A 15,641-nucleotide genomic window follows, 5' to 3' on the forward strand; every position below is an offset into this window, starting at 1 on the left:
TAAACCAGAACACCAAGCATTTTTTACTGTCCTGAATTTTAGATTGCAAGCTGGCATCCTTTTGTTGAAGACAGGTACTAACGGGTGGTATGTGTTGTAGCACCAGGTACTGTGTAGTGGCGTTTACAGGGATATGGCATTATCTAAAAGCAGAGTATTTAAGATCATTGCGATCAGTGGTATTTGTCCTTTTGGTGTGCAGGGCATCTGTCTTACTGGTATTTGCTTTTAATGAGGAAAAGCACTCTCGGTCAGCCTGGCACCTGGTCAGAGTAGGATGGCACCTTGTTTGATTGGGATCAGTAGGTAATTCCCTTGGTCTCTGCTGTACGGTTGCACACTGGTTAAATGGCAGTGCATGGAGTGATCAGGCTGCCGGGTTAGGCGTACGTGTTAAACTGTATGAATAGGGCTCTAACAAAGGCAGTTTTACTAGTTTTTGTACTTTCTTTGAGGAAATTTGTGTAGAAATGTAGGTGATGCCAAACTTGCATGCTGACTGCTTGGCAATAGGAGGAAATGTCCCTCTTGTGCATTGTGTTCCAGTTTGCTGCTCAGTGAGATCTGCTGCAAACTGACGGAGGCGGTAGGACTTGATTTAGCGATTGTCGGTGTAATCTGTGAAGCAGCGATTTAAGCAGGTTGCATGTTTCTTCACAATAGCTTCCTAGCCCTTAGTTTTACTGTAGTATAGATTTATTGTTACCTTACCAAAAGGCAAGTGTTTTGCGAGAAGACTAAATTTTATAGCTTGCTCTGGGGTGGGGGGAAGAAAAGAGGTGATCTAGGTATAATTTAGCTGGTAAGTTTTGTCCAGAACGGGTAGAGAAGCCTGTTTCGGTTAGCACAGTTCCTTGTAGAGCAAGTGGACCTGGGGCAGCATATGGAGCCTGTACGTATCCTGGTTTGTCTTTTACAGCTCTTACTTCACTGCTTACACTGGAAAGTTGTTTAAAACTCAAGCGAGGTATTTCAGGTGAAGAACCTTTCGAACAGACTTTGAAGAACAATGTCTTCGCTTAAAATTTCTAGGGGCCTTCTCTCATCTCAGGTTTGTTGTCCTTAAAAGCAGAAGCAAAGCTGTGAAGCTTAGTAAGCAGTGTACTTCGTAGACTGTTTCTTGTGAGCCAGTCTTCTCTTGGAGTTGGGGTTCACAGGCCTGAATTTAGGACAAAGAGGAAAAGAGACGAGAAAACATTATCCTTGTTCATAGGCTTCTGCACAGAGGAGCTTTCTCTGAGGGCTTTTGTCAGTGTCCTCCTGGAGACATGGACGTGTTTGGATGGATCTGTTTTGGTTTGCATTCAGTTCCCTGTGACTTTGATTGCATAGAGTAGTAGGCTCTTCCTCATGGGTTTAAAGTTTGGTGCAGCTTTTTCCTGCTCTACCATGAAAAATGATGTATTTCTAATGGGTTTTGGGTTTGATTGTATTTTGGTGTGGTTTGGTTTTTTGTTTTCAGTGTGTGTTTTGGGAAAGTGCACCTGCCTTTGCTAATCTGTTTGTTCTTTATTGATGGGTTTGCTGTGTGGGGTAGCTGTGGTGCCAGATTTCTCTAAGTGACTTAGTCACTTAGAATTTTGTCAGTGTAAGGCTTGGGAATCTCAGTCGGGCACAGTGCTTTGTGCAGCAGTTTAGCTATGCCTTACAGCAGAACACTGAGGTTTGGTATTTTGGAGTGAATTGATTGCTCCTCTATCAGACATCGAGGAAATTGATGTATACGTGGATTTTGTATAAATTAATTCTCTTTGAAATGCGGGATGGAGGGAGCTGGTGATATCTTTGTGCCACTTTAATGTATTCTTTCTTTTTAGGCAGTTCCTTGAAGCTGTGATAGATTCATGCAAGGTATCCATAGTTCTGTGCAATTAAAATGTTCAAAAAACTTGTTATTGAAAGGAATACCTCAAGGTTTACTGATAACTTCATACAGTATTTTTTAAAATAAAAGACTGTTTAATTTTAAGAGTATTTCTGTAGGTATATCTGTATATCAGATTATTGTACTTGATTGCATAGAATGCTTGTGCTTTATTCCTAGAAACCATAGAAAAATAGTCAAAATGAGCTCTGTTTCAAGAGAGAATTTTGTGTTGGTAATATTTAAAGGAGAAACACTAAATAGTGAGTACCATCTCATACTATAATATATTAAGGTGCATCTGTTATGCTTGTTTCGTGCAAAACCAGGAAAAGGTGGAGCAGTATTGAGATTTTGTCTTAAAGATTTTAAAAGTATCTAAAAATTGTGTACACCTTGCAGTTTCCTTTCAATGCAAGCACCAAACTGAGGTAGATAGGGGCCTAAGATGTCAGTGTCCTTTTTTTTGATGGTGTTTTTGTATGTCTTAAAACATGTATTCGAATACATAGGTTTCTTATCTTCTGCCTGCATACACCTCGTGTCGAGCGTTGCACTACCACTGACTCGCCCTTCCAAAATTCAGCACAGCGTAAGAAACCTGGTTAGGTCCACTGTACTCCTGAAGAATCCCCCTGAAATAGTGAGACACCGTGCATGAGCTGCTGGAACGGTCACTTCCTCGGAGAGCACATGGATCATGATTTCCCACTGCATTGTAAGCCTTTGCTCTGTGGGAATGTTAATGGTAAATCCTGGTTTTCTGTTTTTCTGTTTCAGTATGTATGACCAATTGCCCTACTCTGATTGTCATGGTGGGTCTCCCAGCAAGAGGAAAAACTTACATCTCGAAGAAGCTGACACGCTATTTAAATTGGATTGGAGTGCCTACAAAAGGTGATGGATTTGCTTTTGATTACATCAGAAGGACAGGGCAGATGTTAGATCTTTTTATAACCTAGTTCCCAGTGATTTTGTTGCCAAATTTGACTGCTCAAAATGCTTCTGCTTTTAACCTACTTCTGAGCCATAGCGTACTCAGGCTCTCTGTTCTGTTCAGATGTTAATCAAATTCTGGTGACTGTTCATTTACCTCCTTGTTCTACCAGGTGTGTAAGTAACTTTTTGGCCTTGTCCCATAATGCTTCAGTTCTTCAGTAGGGTGTTTTTTTTTTTAATTCCTCCCTTTCTTTATGTGGGTGAAAGGCAATCTCGTTTACAAGTGGACAAGCCATCAGCACTCCTGGGTTAAAGTTCTGACTTCTCCATCTTTTTCTGTGAACTTTGTGCAATGTGTAATTCTCTGTGTAACTCTTTGTTGTAACTCATTCCACAAATACAGTTAAGCTGTTTTCCTGAGTATTAAGAGCTCAAGGAATTGAAGCAGCCACTTGTCCCCTTTTAAGGACTGCATATGTGTGTTTTCTGTGGGAAATAGCGGCTCAGATTGGCTGTGCCAAGGACCTGGCTGTCCTGTCCTGCTTCATTCCTGAGCTGCTGTGGTATCTGGTGGGCCAAGATCAAAAAGTAGATGAGGCCTAAGTCCGTTTGAGGTTCTGAGCAGCCATCTTCCCCGCCTTCTCTTCTGTCTTTGTAGAAGAAGATAGTTTTAGTTTTCTGTGATTCTGTCTGCAGTAATGGTAGCTTTATAGTTATTACTAGTTAATAATTTATATAATGTTTAACATATTAGATCATACTACAGTGTAGATTTCTGGCTGGATAGTCAGATGTATTTCCTAATAGCTCTAAGAAGTCAAGATGAAGTGTTCTATCCTGTGCTTAAACGGCCTTTCGATTCTAGGGTATAGCTCTTTGAGTTGGTGTTTTCTTAAGCTCTTAGAGGCTTGTCTAATGTGCTCTATTTAGATAAGACATTATGGAGGGTTTGTTACATTGTTTGAGTATTAAAGTTTACAGGATTTAAATTATCACTTGAGTTTTGACTGTTTTCACACATTATAACCCTTCTGAGGAGCAGTATCGGATACTGAGGGACTTCAACTTTATCTGTTAGGCTGAAATGGAATAGCAATCTAAATAGGCTAGCCTATATCCAAGCTGATAAATACATGTGATGTGACTATGCTTGTAGCCTAGATACACATCTGACGTACATTTAGGTAGATAATCTGTATGTGTCACTGTGTTGAGCATTTTACTATGTGAGCTTTGAAAAGCGGAATTCCAGTAAAGGATGACAAACAAGATATTGTTCACATGTGGCTCACGCTTGGTTGAATATATCCCGAGTACAGTAAAATAGGCACAGGTGGTCTGCTCCAGTTACAGGAAGAGTTCCATGGCCTACTGTGAGCAGCACATTAGAAAATACATGCACTTGTGCTTAATAAAAAAATAGAGCATTGCTGCCTAATTTACAAAAATATGCAACAGAAAGCTACCCTGTGAGCTTCCCACCCTAGGTTGCTGGTTATGGTTTGTTAGAAAGGGTGACTTGGGATTTTCTTGGAAAGACCCTTCCTGTTGTTTGTGTCATCAGTGATGCAATTTTGCTGAAGCTGAAGTCAATTTAAAGTACCAGCTGATTGGGACTGAATTGATACATGAAAGGTATTGAGTAGCCCTAACATCTGTTACCCTTTGGCTCTTAGTGGCTTAAAATAGGTGTGTGCTTAATATAAGTGTTCTTATTCTCTGAGACAGATGGTTAAAATTAGGAGGTTATGTAAACCAGAGAAAAGATAAATGTGATCTTTTCATGTAGCATGCATTAAGCAAGCTGGAGAGTTCGAGACCAGGTGGAGGTAAATAGCCCAGGGTTGTGTTTATTGAATCGTTTCAGCCGTTAATTCTGTGTTTTCTTTTATTCCTTCCAAAATCCTCTGTTGTTGAGAATGTAAAATGGTTAAAAATACAAAGGACTCTTATCTGGGCTTTTTGAAGGAAATGAGGTCAATTAGATGCCTGAATAGAATGGTGTTGCAATGTGGTTTTTAGATACTAAACTTGGGGAAGCTTTTTTGAATAGTTCTGGCTGTGTGGTAGTTGTGATACCAGTTAGCTTTGTGAAACTTTTCCACAGGGGTGGATGCAAATAATAAGGGCTAAAGATTGTCCCGCTAGATAGCACTCTTTCCTTTGCTGTGCATGACCCTCTTGCAGTAACTATTCTATCTTAGGAAATCAATTATTTTTTTTCTGAAGAGCTATTGCCTGACAACACTGACCATCTGAACTTCTTGCATATTCTGTTTTTCTTACAAGGAACCACCTTTTTCCTGTAGCCAGCATGGCCAGTGCTCGTTAAACCTGTCACAGAATAACCTGGATTGTGCTATAATCCGTGTCATACAGTTGACCGCAAAAAAAAGTACATCAACATTGTTGAATTCAAACAAAATTGACTTTTGGGAGGATAAACAATATTTATTTCTTTATCCTCTGCCCCTAATCCCAACAGCAGTCTATATACAGCGGCTGATGGTTGAGCTCTTTTATCCTATGTGTATTTTTTTTTCTTAATTACAACTCAGCAACTGTCTGTTACTTCATTCCTCTGTCCAGAAATGAAGTCTGGCAAGTAGTTCTAACTTGGCAGCGTCTCAAACAGAATATTTCAGTTTGATCTGATGTTTAAAAAAAATGCTTTGCAGTTCAGCAGAGAACCTGTAGGTCAGAAACAAGTTAAACGTTACTTCAGAGACCTACTTTCAGAGCTGTCAAATGAAGTTAATTAGGTTACGGTGTCATTGTCTGCTGTGCAGCAAAACAGAACTGCCTTGCCCTAATCCCATAGCTGATACTGTGACACGTGTACAGCCGTAGACCTTATAGACCTTTGCCCAGATAAGGAATAGTTTTCTTTGACTGCTGTTAAGAGATCACAGTAACACTGTATTCAGTGCTTATGCTGATTTCATTTATTTATTTATTTGCAACCTAAGCTTTTCAAAAATAAATGAAACAGGGGTTGTGAAATAGTATGTACTGATCCTTAAGAAGTGTTTGAGCAGAGTTCTGAAAAAATGTTTCCACAACTTGAATTTTAAGTTTCGTTTATCAAAAGCAAGATCAGTTAGTCCTGTTTAGAACTCTTCCTGGCTTAAATAAGAGCTGAAAGTTCTGGGAGGTTCTGTCAGAGTATTGTTTCACTGCTCATACACACAAAAGAAAAAGCTAGATTATTAATAGTCCTTTGTAGACTATTGGAATAGACTTCCAACCCTTCCATAGCCCTTGCAAAGGAGTAAAAATTTGTTTTACAGGCAAACTGGCAGACTGGGTACAGAAATATGGTCGAGCTTCTCAATTCAAGCTACCCTACTGCCCAAATGTTCTTTTGCCACTTCCATGATTTGTTGTTGTCTTTGTATTTAAAAATGAGCAGACAAACCCCCCAAAACACAGGAGGTACTATGATATGTTGATTTAGTACATGCTGAATTATTTTATCCTTGCAGGTGGTTTGGCTGTCATAACTTGTCCTTTTTACGAAAATATCATTAGTTCCCACTAATACTGGTTTCTTCTTGGCAGAATTTAATGTTGGTCAGTATCGTCGAGATTTGGTGAAAAAGTATAAATCTTTTGAATTCTTCCTGCCTGACAATGAAGAAGGCTTGAAAATCAGGAAGTAAGTTTTGAATGTATTTGGCTACACAATGCTAATGGTATTTAAATGGTGCCCTGTGTAATTTGCTCTTAGAGACTGCTTTAAGTTCCATTTTTGTATGCTCAAGAAGACCCTTAAAAGACTGCAGTATGAAATGACAAGGAAAAGAAATTCTAGAGAAGATGAAAAAGTGATTTGTTTAGGCTGCTTAAAAATTTGGGGTATTTTTTTCTTAATTGCTTCATCTCAAGTATCAAAAATGCAGAGGAGGTAAAGACATAAAGTGGATTTCTCTTCATCTTTAGTAGGCTGTGATTGCTGTCATTTCCTGCAGATATTCCAGGATACATTCACTCAAAGCAGTTTTAACAATAGTTATTATTTTTCTTACTTTTTTTGTAATGTATCAACTAATAGATGTGATTTTCTGCTGTCTAATTCCTAAAATGCCATATAAATGCTTTTCTCTTTGGTTTGCGTACTGGAATTTTTGCCTAAAGTACTTTGGATGTATTTGTCGTTATCTGTTGAAATGAGCGGGAATGAAACACTATTATTCTCTCCCTGAAATAGTTTTTTTGGCCACCATGTGGGTGCTTCATGCGGTCAAATTGGTGCACTGCCTTGAAAATGGCCGTATTTTGCTAATGCTGTGCAAAGCAAGATGAGCACCCGTGTGAATATCTGTCCAGATGAAGCACTTGAGACAAAGTCAAGTCTCGAGGACTTGAGGAAAGTCCTTGAGAAGAAGGGGTAGATGAAGAGAAGGTCAGAGCAAGAGGGAGCTATCTGTTTCTTACAGAAAATCGAATGGGAAGGTATTTTGATTTTCTTCATAGTTCATGGTCTTTTTTTTTTTTAGTATGTTCAGGAAAACATTGGTGGAAGCCCCATCCCCGGAAACGTTCAAGGCCAGGCTGGATGAGGCTCTGAGCAACCTGATCTAGTCAGGGATGTCCCTGCTCCTTGCAGGGGGGTTGGACTAGGTGACCTTTGAAGGTCCCTTCCAACTCTAACCATTCTGTGATTTGAAAGTGTGCAGTATGAAATGAGAAGGAACAGAAATTTTAGAGGAATGGAAATGTGATTTGTTTAGGGTACTTAAAATACGGGTTATTTTGTTCTTAATTGCTTCAACTCAAGCATAAAAAATGTCTGGGCTTTCCTACTGTCTGGGCTTTCTTTTGTGGCTGTCCTCTCTCCCTTCCCTTTCCACTTCAGCAGCAATTGAGTGTTGCTAATGTCAAAGGAGGACAACTTGCATAAGAATCTCCAAATCTTCTGGACCAAGGAGTGATGGGACTAATGAGGTGCATTAGCTTTGCAAGCCTCTACCTTTTGCTTAGAGGTAGAGCTGAGCCTTTTAACATGCCTCTGTGTCACCTGTTAGACTAAATGGTGGGGAATATAATGTGAAATGGGCTGTGTGAGCTAATCAGCCTAGTTAGCAATGAGTAAAGAGGGTTTATGTTTATTTAGTAAAGACTTGACTGATGAATCTGTTCCTGACTTCTATTAACCATGCTAATGTGGAAATACTGTCAGGATTGGAAAGCCTGCATTTTTTTTTTTTTTAAGATAAAGCTGTGCATGCAGAATATGGTGAATGTAAGAGTTACGCATTTCAGTCTGGAAGTCAAAATAATAATGCCTGGAAAGGCTGCTGAAACAGGTTTTTGTGTTGGTACTGCAAAAAGACTATACTTGCTGGAAATAAATGGAGCTTTGTTTACTAATGAGTAAATCATACACAATGTTAATGTTGCCCTCCAGTATTACTTGTTTGAAATCATAATGGACTTTGAAGGTAGTATTCATGCTGGGGAAATAGGAAGGTTGCAAATGAATTTATTCTTGTCCAGATTTAACACAAGCATGAAGTTCATAGAGGTGAGCTTTTTGGAAGTTTGTGTCCTCAGCAGTTTCCAGTACCAGTTACATTGGGCTGGTGACTAGAGTGGGATATTATTTTCACCTCTATCTCTAATACTTGCTGCTAATTTTGTTTCACTCTAACAGATTTTTTTTTTATGTAAGCAGTTTTTAGACAATGGTTCAAAAGAGTGGTAGATTACTGAAAAATAGTTGTCTGTCCACTCTAGCTTAGGGCCCCAGGACAAAAGCCTTAAATTGATTTATTTTTCTCTCTTTGAGAATCAAATTAAGAAGCAAATACCTATGAATAGGTAATTGGGAAAAGAATACAGTTGCAGGGATGATTCAGTGATGTTACTTCAGATCAGTGAAAGTTGATCCTGGTCAGCAAAGTTGATGGGTGTGCTGTGGTGATGTAAATTGCATAGAGGAGCACTGGACTGGTCTTTTTTAGGCAGACAGCCATGACTGCATTTTCTTCATGTAGTTTTGGTTGACCTCTGTTCTCCCCGCCCCCCCCCCCCCCCCCCGTGTTTTGTGTGTACGTGGCAGGGGTGTGATTAAAAAATATGTTTTTGAGGGATGTTATTTAACATTTGCAGTGGACTAGTGTCGCAGTGCACAAATGCATTAATAAAATAACTTTGATTTAGCATTTGAGTTTTACTCTTTCATTTTTAAGACAGTGTGCCTTAGCAGCGCTGAATGATGTCCGACAGTACCTCAGTGAAGAAAATGGGCATGTGGCTGTAAGTTTCTTATTGAATACATGTTCTTGAGATGTTTACCTACAAAACGGTGTGTGTCTGCTGGGTAATATACAGCCTGAGTAATTTAAATGTCTCTTCAGTATATCAGATTTTTTTTTTCTTTTGGAGTTGTATGTTAAGTCTGCCTTGTTGCTGCAGTGAAAGGAACACTTAAGTTCAGGGTGATGATGCTGTACTGAGCAACCAGTGGCCTTTCTGATTTGAGGAGTTAACTGAGGAGAGGGTAACACTAAGCAAAATGTCCCCCTTCTCTCCACGTTATGTAACTGTTAAACACATGTGTTGTTTTTGGTTGCACTTGTGTTTCCATCTGATTGTCTAGTGTTCCGAATGAAAGGTAAAGACTTACTGAACAAAAAGCACCCTAGGTATTCCTTGGCAGTTGTGTTACTGACATGAGAAATCCCTGAAGAGAGCAGGAGAAACTCAAAAATAAATTGCTGCGTATCTGAGTAGTTAGTAGCAGGATACAAAACATCAGCTGTTCAACTACTGATGTAATAATATTTTGTGCATAACATTGTTTTTCTTTACTGACACAACTCTGGTGTTTTCATTAACTAATCAGGGAAGACCATTAACTGTAATTATAAGTTCTGCTGGGGACTTGAGGTAAACTTTATACTTTGTCAGACTTCATACTTTGGTAAAACACTGGTATGTTCAGAGCTAAACGTAAGTTCTTAGAAAAATGGCTGCTTAGATCTTTTAGTTCATGGGTGGGATTTACAGGTCTTGCAGATCTTCTGCCCTTCAAAAGTTTTACGCTTGCATTTTGAATAGCATATTGATTGCGGCATCTTTTTTTTGTGTAGTTTAAGTTCACTGAAAAACTATGCTGATAGGGGCCAGGAGGAAGATTCTGTCCTGTGTTGTGTTAGGCTTAAGTTCTAGTTGCTGCTTCTAAGTACAGTGTTCTGCTAGTAATGCTTTCAAAATATTACAATTTATTATTATTATTAAGAAAATAATGTGTGTAAAGTAGCAATGTATTCTTTTTCTGTTGAGTATGTTTGAGGTAGCAGGGTAGAGGGAAGAGTAAGTGTTTCCATTGCTTTCCTTCGCATTGAGGGACTTTGAACATGTATTTTTGTTGTTACTAACAGTGCTTTTCACAGGCTATGGTGCTTTTTAAAACTCTCTGTAATTATTTCTAGGTCTTTGATGCTACAAACACGACTCGAGAACGTAGAGAAACTATTTACAAATTTGGTGAAGAAAATGGATATAAGGTGAGCCAGAAGCAAAGGAATTCTGAGCTAATGCCTGGAGAAGTAGGACAGTGGTGGTTTTGCCCTTATCTGTACTTCAAGTTAAGAAGTGCACTAGCATAAGCCCCATCCTTCCTAGATGATTAGTCAGTAGAACATTTAGTGTTTGTGATTAAAAATGACCCCTTCCTCATTTTTCTTGTCTTTAACACTTGTACTTCTATGCCATGGCTTCACTTCTGTCATCCTGGACCTGTAGTTCTGAGTGTGCTGTCAGACAGAGCTACTTAAAATATTGTTCTTAGTGCAGTTCAGGTTTTTGCTGCAGAAGCACATGGGGAATTCTGTGTTAGTTCTTTACAAACAAAAAACTTTCTGTGGCTTTCTGCCTTCTGTCTAGGATAGCTTTGCATTTAGCTGTTCTCCAGTAAACTTCAATTTCCTCTAAACTTACATCTCCATAAACCTTTGAGACAGCAAAATACAAACCTCTTTTTAAGTGAGGCTACTCCATTAGTTGAAAGGCTTCTATATTATTATTATTTCAGAAGCCTTAGTTACCATTTGTGTGGCTGAACTTGTATCCTTCCCATTTATTTCTTCCTCTTCTATCCTAAATTTTTCTCACTGCAAATTTTTTCCACTTATAAGCATTGTTGGGGGAAACAGTAGAGAGCATGATGCTTCAGGGAATGGTAAGCCAACAATTTCTGATAAGACGGTTTGGAGAAACCTTCTGAGGAAATGGAGGAAAGTTTAAGGCATGTCTCTGTTAAAAAGGGGTTAGCATGGAAGTGGTGAATGTGCTGGTCGTGTGTGTTAGTCTCCAAAGGCATTTTAATGTATCTTTTTCCTTCCTTCTTTCCTCACATGACTTCCCATTTGAACTGAAGACTTTTTTTGTTGAGTCAGTATGTGTAGATCCAGAGGTCATTGCTGCAAACATTGTGGTGAGTATAGGAAAATTTGCTTTAACTGCTTAAAGTCAGGAGGTTTAAAGTGGCTCAGTATTTTCAGAAGTACATTAAAAGAACTCCCAATGGCAAAAAAACCCCCTCCCATTAATGGAGCACTTTTGACTTATTCTCCTGTCCATGTGAGTAGTTCTATGCTCAAGTGTAATTCTATGAAGAGTAGCTCTTTTTGCTTTACATTAATGCATTTTAATTAACTTCCAAAAATAAGTTTGTGTTGTGTTCTCTCCCTTCCTGTTTCTTTAAATTGTTAAAAAGGGAAACTTATGTACTACTCTCCTATTTTTATTTTAAACAGCAAGTGAAGCTGGGTAGTCCTGACTATGTTGATTGTAGTAATGATGAAGCAACAGAAGACTTCATGAAAAGGATAGAGTGCTACAAGAACTCATATGAGACGTTAGATGAAACTCTTGACAAGTAAGTGATGGAATAATACTGTGATCACAGCTGGGTTATTTGAAGATGTTTCCTTACGGGATGGAGCGTCCCGTATTGGGGATTGTGGCTTTCTGGTCATGGGGTTTTTTTTAATGGTTTGAGCTCTTTCTTTTGGCAAATTGGAGTGGGTTAACTCTGGGGGTGTAGCCTGGAAACTTGCTTGCTTGAGGAAGATTAACTAATGTGCCTACTCTGGAACAATATTGTTTTGTTTTTTGTTTTCCCACTTGGAGAATGGTATGATTCTTCTTGAATAGAACCAGCATTTAGAAATTATTCCAGACTTGCTGTAGTGATTGATTGTTATTTGTTTTGGTTTTTTTTAGTATGTAGAGGAGACCTGAGTGATTTGTAAGCATAACTTCATTTGTTGACATGGCTAAGACTAATTTTGAACACATCAGTATTTAAAACATGACTTCTAAATTTATTTGTTTGTGCTTGCAAGTTATCCTGCAGATGCAAGGCTGTAAGAAACTTTCATAGCTAGATTATTTGCTCTAATGCCAGAGCATTAATCTGGTTTTCATTGACTTTCAACACTTGAAAGTAAGGTAGGGATGAACTGTGTGAGAAGGAGCCCTGTTTCTCTTTCTGCAGTCCAGGATTTCAGTGTCAAATTTTGAGCTGCGCTCATACCAGGTGCCTTGTGGTTTATTTTGGGACCAGTGCTGTAGAGAAGACTGACCTGCGTTTTAATGTAATTGAGTGTAAGCCGTGTGAAGCTGGTTGAGTCAGATCAGTTCATGCGTGTAATTTCTGTGATGGACCTAATGGCTGTGCCTAGGTGAAAGAGTAATGATTAACTCCAAAGGGTACTATCAGAGATGAGGTGATGATGCTTGCTTCTCATCACTTCCATTTGGTTTTATTATAAGTTGTTGTTTTATTGTGATGTCTCAAATGCATTGCTAGAAAACAGTAGTGGTTATTTTCAGCTTATTAGACTTTTTTCCTCCTTTAAACTAGATAATTATCTGAAATTATAGCTCAGATGAGAGAGGATAAGGAGTAAAAATTGAAATTATAACTTGTCTGATGCTGAGAGAAGGTAGTGGTAGGGTAAATTACAGTAGTGTTAATAAATAGTTGTTGATAAAGTGGTCGAGAAAATGTCTTGCTTCAGGCTAGTCCCTGGTCCCTCTGGTGTAGTTTTTCTGGAAGGGTTAACTGAGATGGGTAAGTAGTGACTGTGCCTTTTGGCCCCTGGGTGCAGTCAGGCAAATACCTATTGTGGGAGAAGTGTTTGTAACCTGGAGAAAAATACCTAATATCATAAGACATCTGCGTGTCTTATTGAAGCTACCACAGTTGAATGACTCCACGGAATCTTCCTTTTGGTGGGAGAGCTGTATTTTTCCAAGAGTAGGATCTAGATTTGAGAGACAAAGTGCAAGTAGAGGGAACAGAAAAGAAAGTGATGTGAGCAGCTTACCTGTGAAAGGAATAGCGTTCGTTCTGTACCTCTGGAGCACTGAGTTGTTTCTTGGGGACTAATGCATGTTCCGTGGGTAATTACGGGTTTGTTTATTGCTTTGGCTTATTGCCCCTTTGTTTTATAATGAGGGAGAGGGTGGGAAGATTGTGGTACATGCTAATAGAAACTGTGTAGAATCTTACTTTTTGTTTGTTTGCTCGTGAAAGGGATCTTTCTTATATTAAAATTATGGATGTTGGAAGGAGTTACCTTGTGAACAGAGTAATGGATCACATCCAGAGCCGAATTGTCTACTACCTCATGAATATCCACGTGACTCCTCGGTCAATCTACCTCTGTCGACACGGAGAGAGTGAACTCAACCTGAAAGGGAGAATAGGAGGAGATCCTGGACTGTCTGTCAGGGGGAAAGAAGTATGTACCTGCTGAACAAGTGTTGTGACTGGGTTGTGTGTATATCTATGCATGTGTGCAGTTTGTGCTGTATAGTTACGGCTTTCTTCTTCTACATTCTTTTCCTCCTGACATGTTTAAGAAGGATTTTTTTTTCAGTTGCATATGTGGGTAGTGGAAACTGAACGGAAAATTCCTTGAAGTACAGATGGGAACTGCAGAAAACTTGTGTATTCCTTGTACTCCTTTCCTTCCCTCCTTGTCCCTCTTGGTGTAATGGAATGTGTTATATTTCTTAGCAAAAACTTTGACAGAGCCTTTTGGAAAAGTTATAATGAGTTTAGAGGCTACAACCCGTGTGTTCCAAACTGTATATTGGCTCTGAACCCTCATCCAGTGTCTCATGGTTTTTCTTTCAGTTTGCCAAAAGCTTGGCACAGTTTATTAATGAGCAAAATATCAAAGATCTGAAAGTTTGGACCAGCCAGATGAAAAGGACAATTCAGACTGCTGAAGCCTTGGGAGTGCCTTACGAGCAGTGGAAGGTTTTGAATGAGATAGATGCAGTAAGTTCTTCCTTTCTAAATGTCTCATAAGTTGCTAGGGGTGAAGAGAGTACTTAGTTTTGTATTGTATGCCTTTTATGGGATAGCAAGTCACTTAAGCTGGTTCTAGAGGCTGGAAAAATTGTCATTAGTTCCTGTTAACAATGCTAAAAATTTTATTAATATCTGCCATAATTAACTTAGTTTTGATTTGTCTTTCCCACTAAAACATTTCTCTGTAGAAGCTTCAATGCTATTAAATTTTTGGTAGATGGGTGTTGGAAAGAAAGTGTTGCTGGTTGGCACTTTCCAGCTGCACCTGTAAGATGCATAAGCAGGTGCAGTACTTAAAATTTGAGGTTGTTCAGTGACTGTACTTGCCCATAGATGGAGCTTCACTTGTGTAGGGATTCAGTGATTCCTTCTAACCACATCTGAGTCCAGCTGAGTGTCCAGTTTATCATGCATGACAATTTTGTCTTTCAGTGTCAGAGTAACAAAATACAATTGTTAAAGTTTATTTATATATGGTTTTATTTAAGCGTGATACCTGCTTTTTGCACTGCTGGAAATACATGTTTTTTAATTATTTTAAATACCTGTAGGGAGTGTGTGAAGAAATGACGTATGAAGAAATACAGGAAAACTATCCACTAGAATTTGCACTGAGAGACCAAGACAAATACAGATACAGATACCCGAAAGGAGAGGTATGCTATTTTTTTCTCTCTTAAGGTGAAGGGGCTTCCTTGTCATCTTGAATACATGCATGCTGGCTTGAGAAAGAGGGAAAAAAAAAAAAAAGAAAGTTAATGAAAAGGTTGTTCCTTTATTCAGGGGAAAGCATGTAGGAGCTTGCAAAGATTGAGTCCAGACCATTTAATTTGATTGAGGGCTTGAAAAATAAAACAGTAGATCTAGAAAAACAGTTGAGAGCTTTGATCTTGTGGACGTTGTTTCTATGCTGGTCCCGCAGTGATAAAGTGGGAAGAATGATTGCAAAGCTTCAGACTATTGCATATGCAAACATACTACCAGGATTGCCGCCTTCTCTTCATCCTTGCTATAGATAATTGCTGTTTTGCATTCAGTTCTGGCTGAAATGCTACAGAATTGTGTAGCCACATTGGTCATTCACTTTAATATCAGCTCCTTGACTCTGGGAAAATAACTTGCTGACAGCTTTTGTAAAGTAAACCCGTTACAGTGCCCTAATTACCAGATGGTCACACGGCCTGTCTGGGGGTGCTAAAGGCTTAGGATTCAGGGCAGCAGGGTGGAGGAGTAATTGGACCAGCTGCTCTTTTGTTTCATGAGGAAGCAGAGCTCTGAATTCTTCTTTCCTGAGCAGTCAAGGGTCATCACTGTGCAAAGAGCAGCTTGTGATAAGAGCAGTATTCTTGCAGTTATGACCCTAGCCTTACTAATGAGGCAGTCATTAGGCTGCAAAGTTCTTCTGATCCATTTGAACAAGGAGTGCTTGTTTTTCAAACTGATGCCATCCTCTAGCATGATGACAAACATTTCAAACTGCCTCATCGCTCTGGAGTGATG

The 15,641-nt window shown here is 39.1% G+C and overlaps 1 protein-coding gene across 3 annotated transcripts in view; it reads left to right on the forward strand.

Annotated features, from left to right (window-relative positions):
* The window catches only part of LOC104485787 (6-phosphofructo-2-kinase/fructose-2,6-bisphosphatase 4), a 49,423-nt gene that overhangs the window by 21,087 nt on the left and 12,695 nt on the right, over positions 1-15,641 (forward strand). For all 3 annotated transcript variants that reach the window (XM_086755649.1, XM_086755647.1, XM_086755648.1), the window contains exons 2-10: positions 2,645-2,761; positions 6,365-6,461; positions 8,998-9,064; positions 10,243-10,317; positions 11,190-11,246; positions 11,569-11,690; positions 13,356-13,563; positions 13,962-14,108; positions 14,693-14,797. In XM_086755649.1, coding sequence (XP_086611775.1) covers positions 2,645-2,761; positions 6,365-6,461; positions 8,998-9,064; positions 10,243-10,317; positions 11,190-11,246; positions 11,569-11,690; positions 13,356-13,563; positions 13,962-14,108; positions 14,693-14,797 — 995 coding nt within the window. The remainder of the gene's footprint in view (positions 1-2,644; positions 2,762-6,364; positions 6,462-8,997; positions 9,065-10,242; positions 10,318-11,189; positions 11,247-11,568; positions 11,691-13,355; positions 13,564-13,961; positions 14,109-14,692; positions 14,798-15,641) is intronic.

Source organism: Chlamydotis macqueenii, chromosome 10 (assembly GCF_036417535.1).
Source record: "Chlamydotis macqueenii isolate bChlMac1 chromosome 10, bChlMac1.mat, whole genome shotgun sequence".
NCBI lineage: Eukaryota > Metazoa > Chordata > Aves > Otidiformes > Otididae > Chlamydotis > Chlamydotis macqueenii.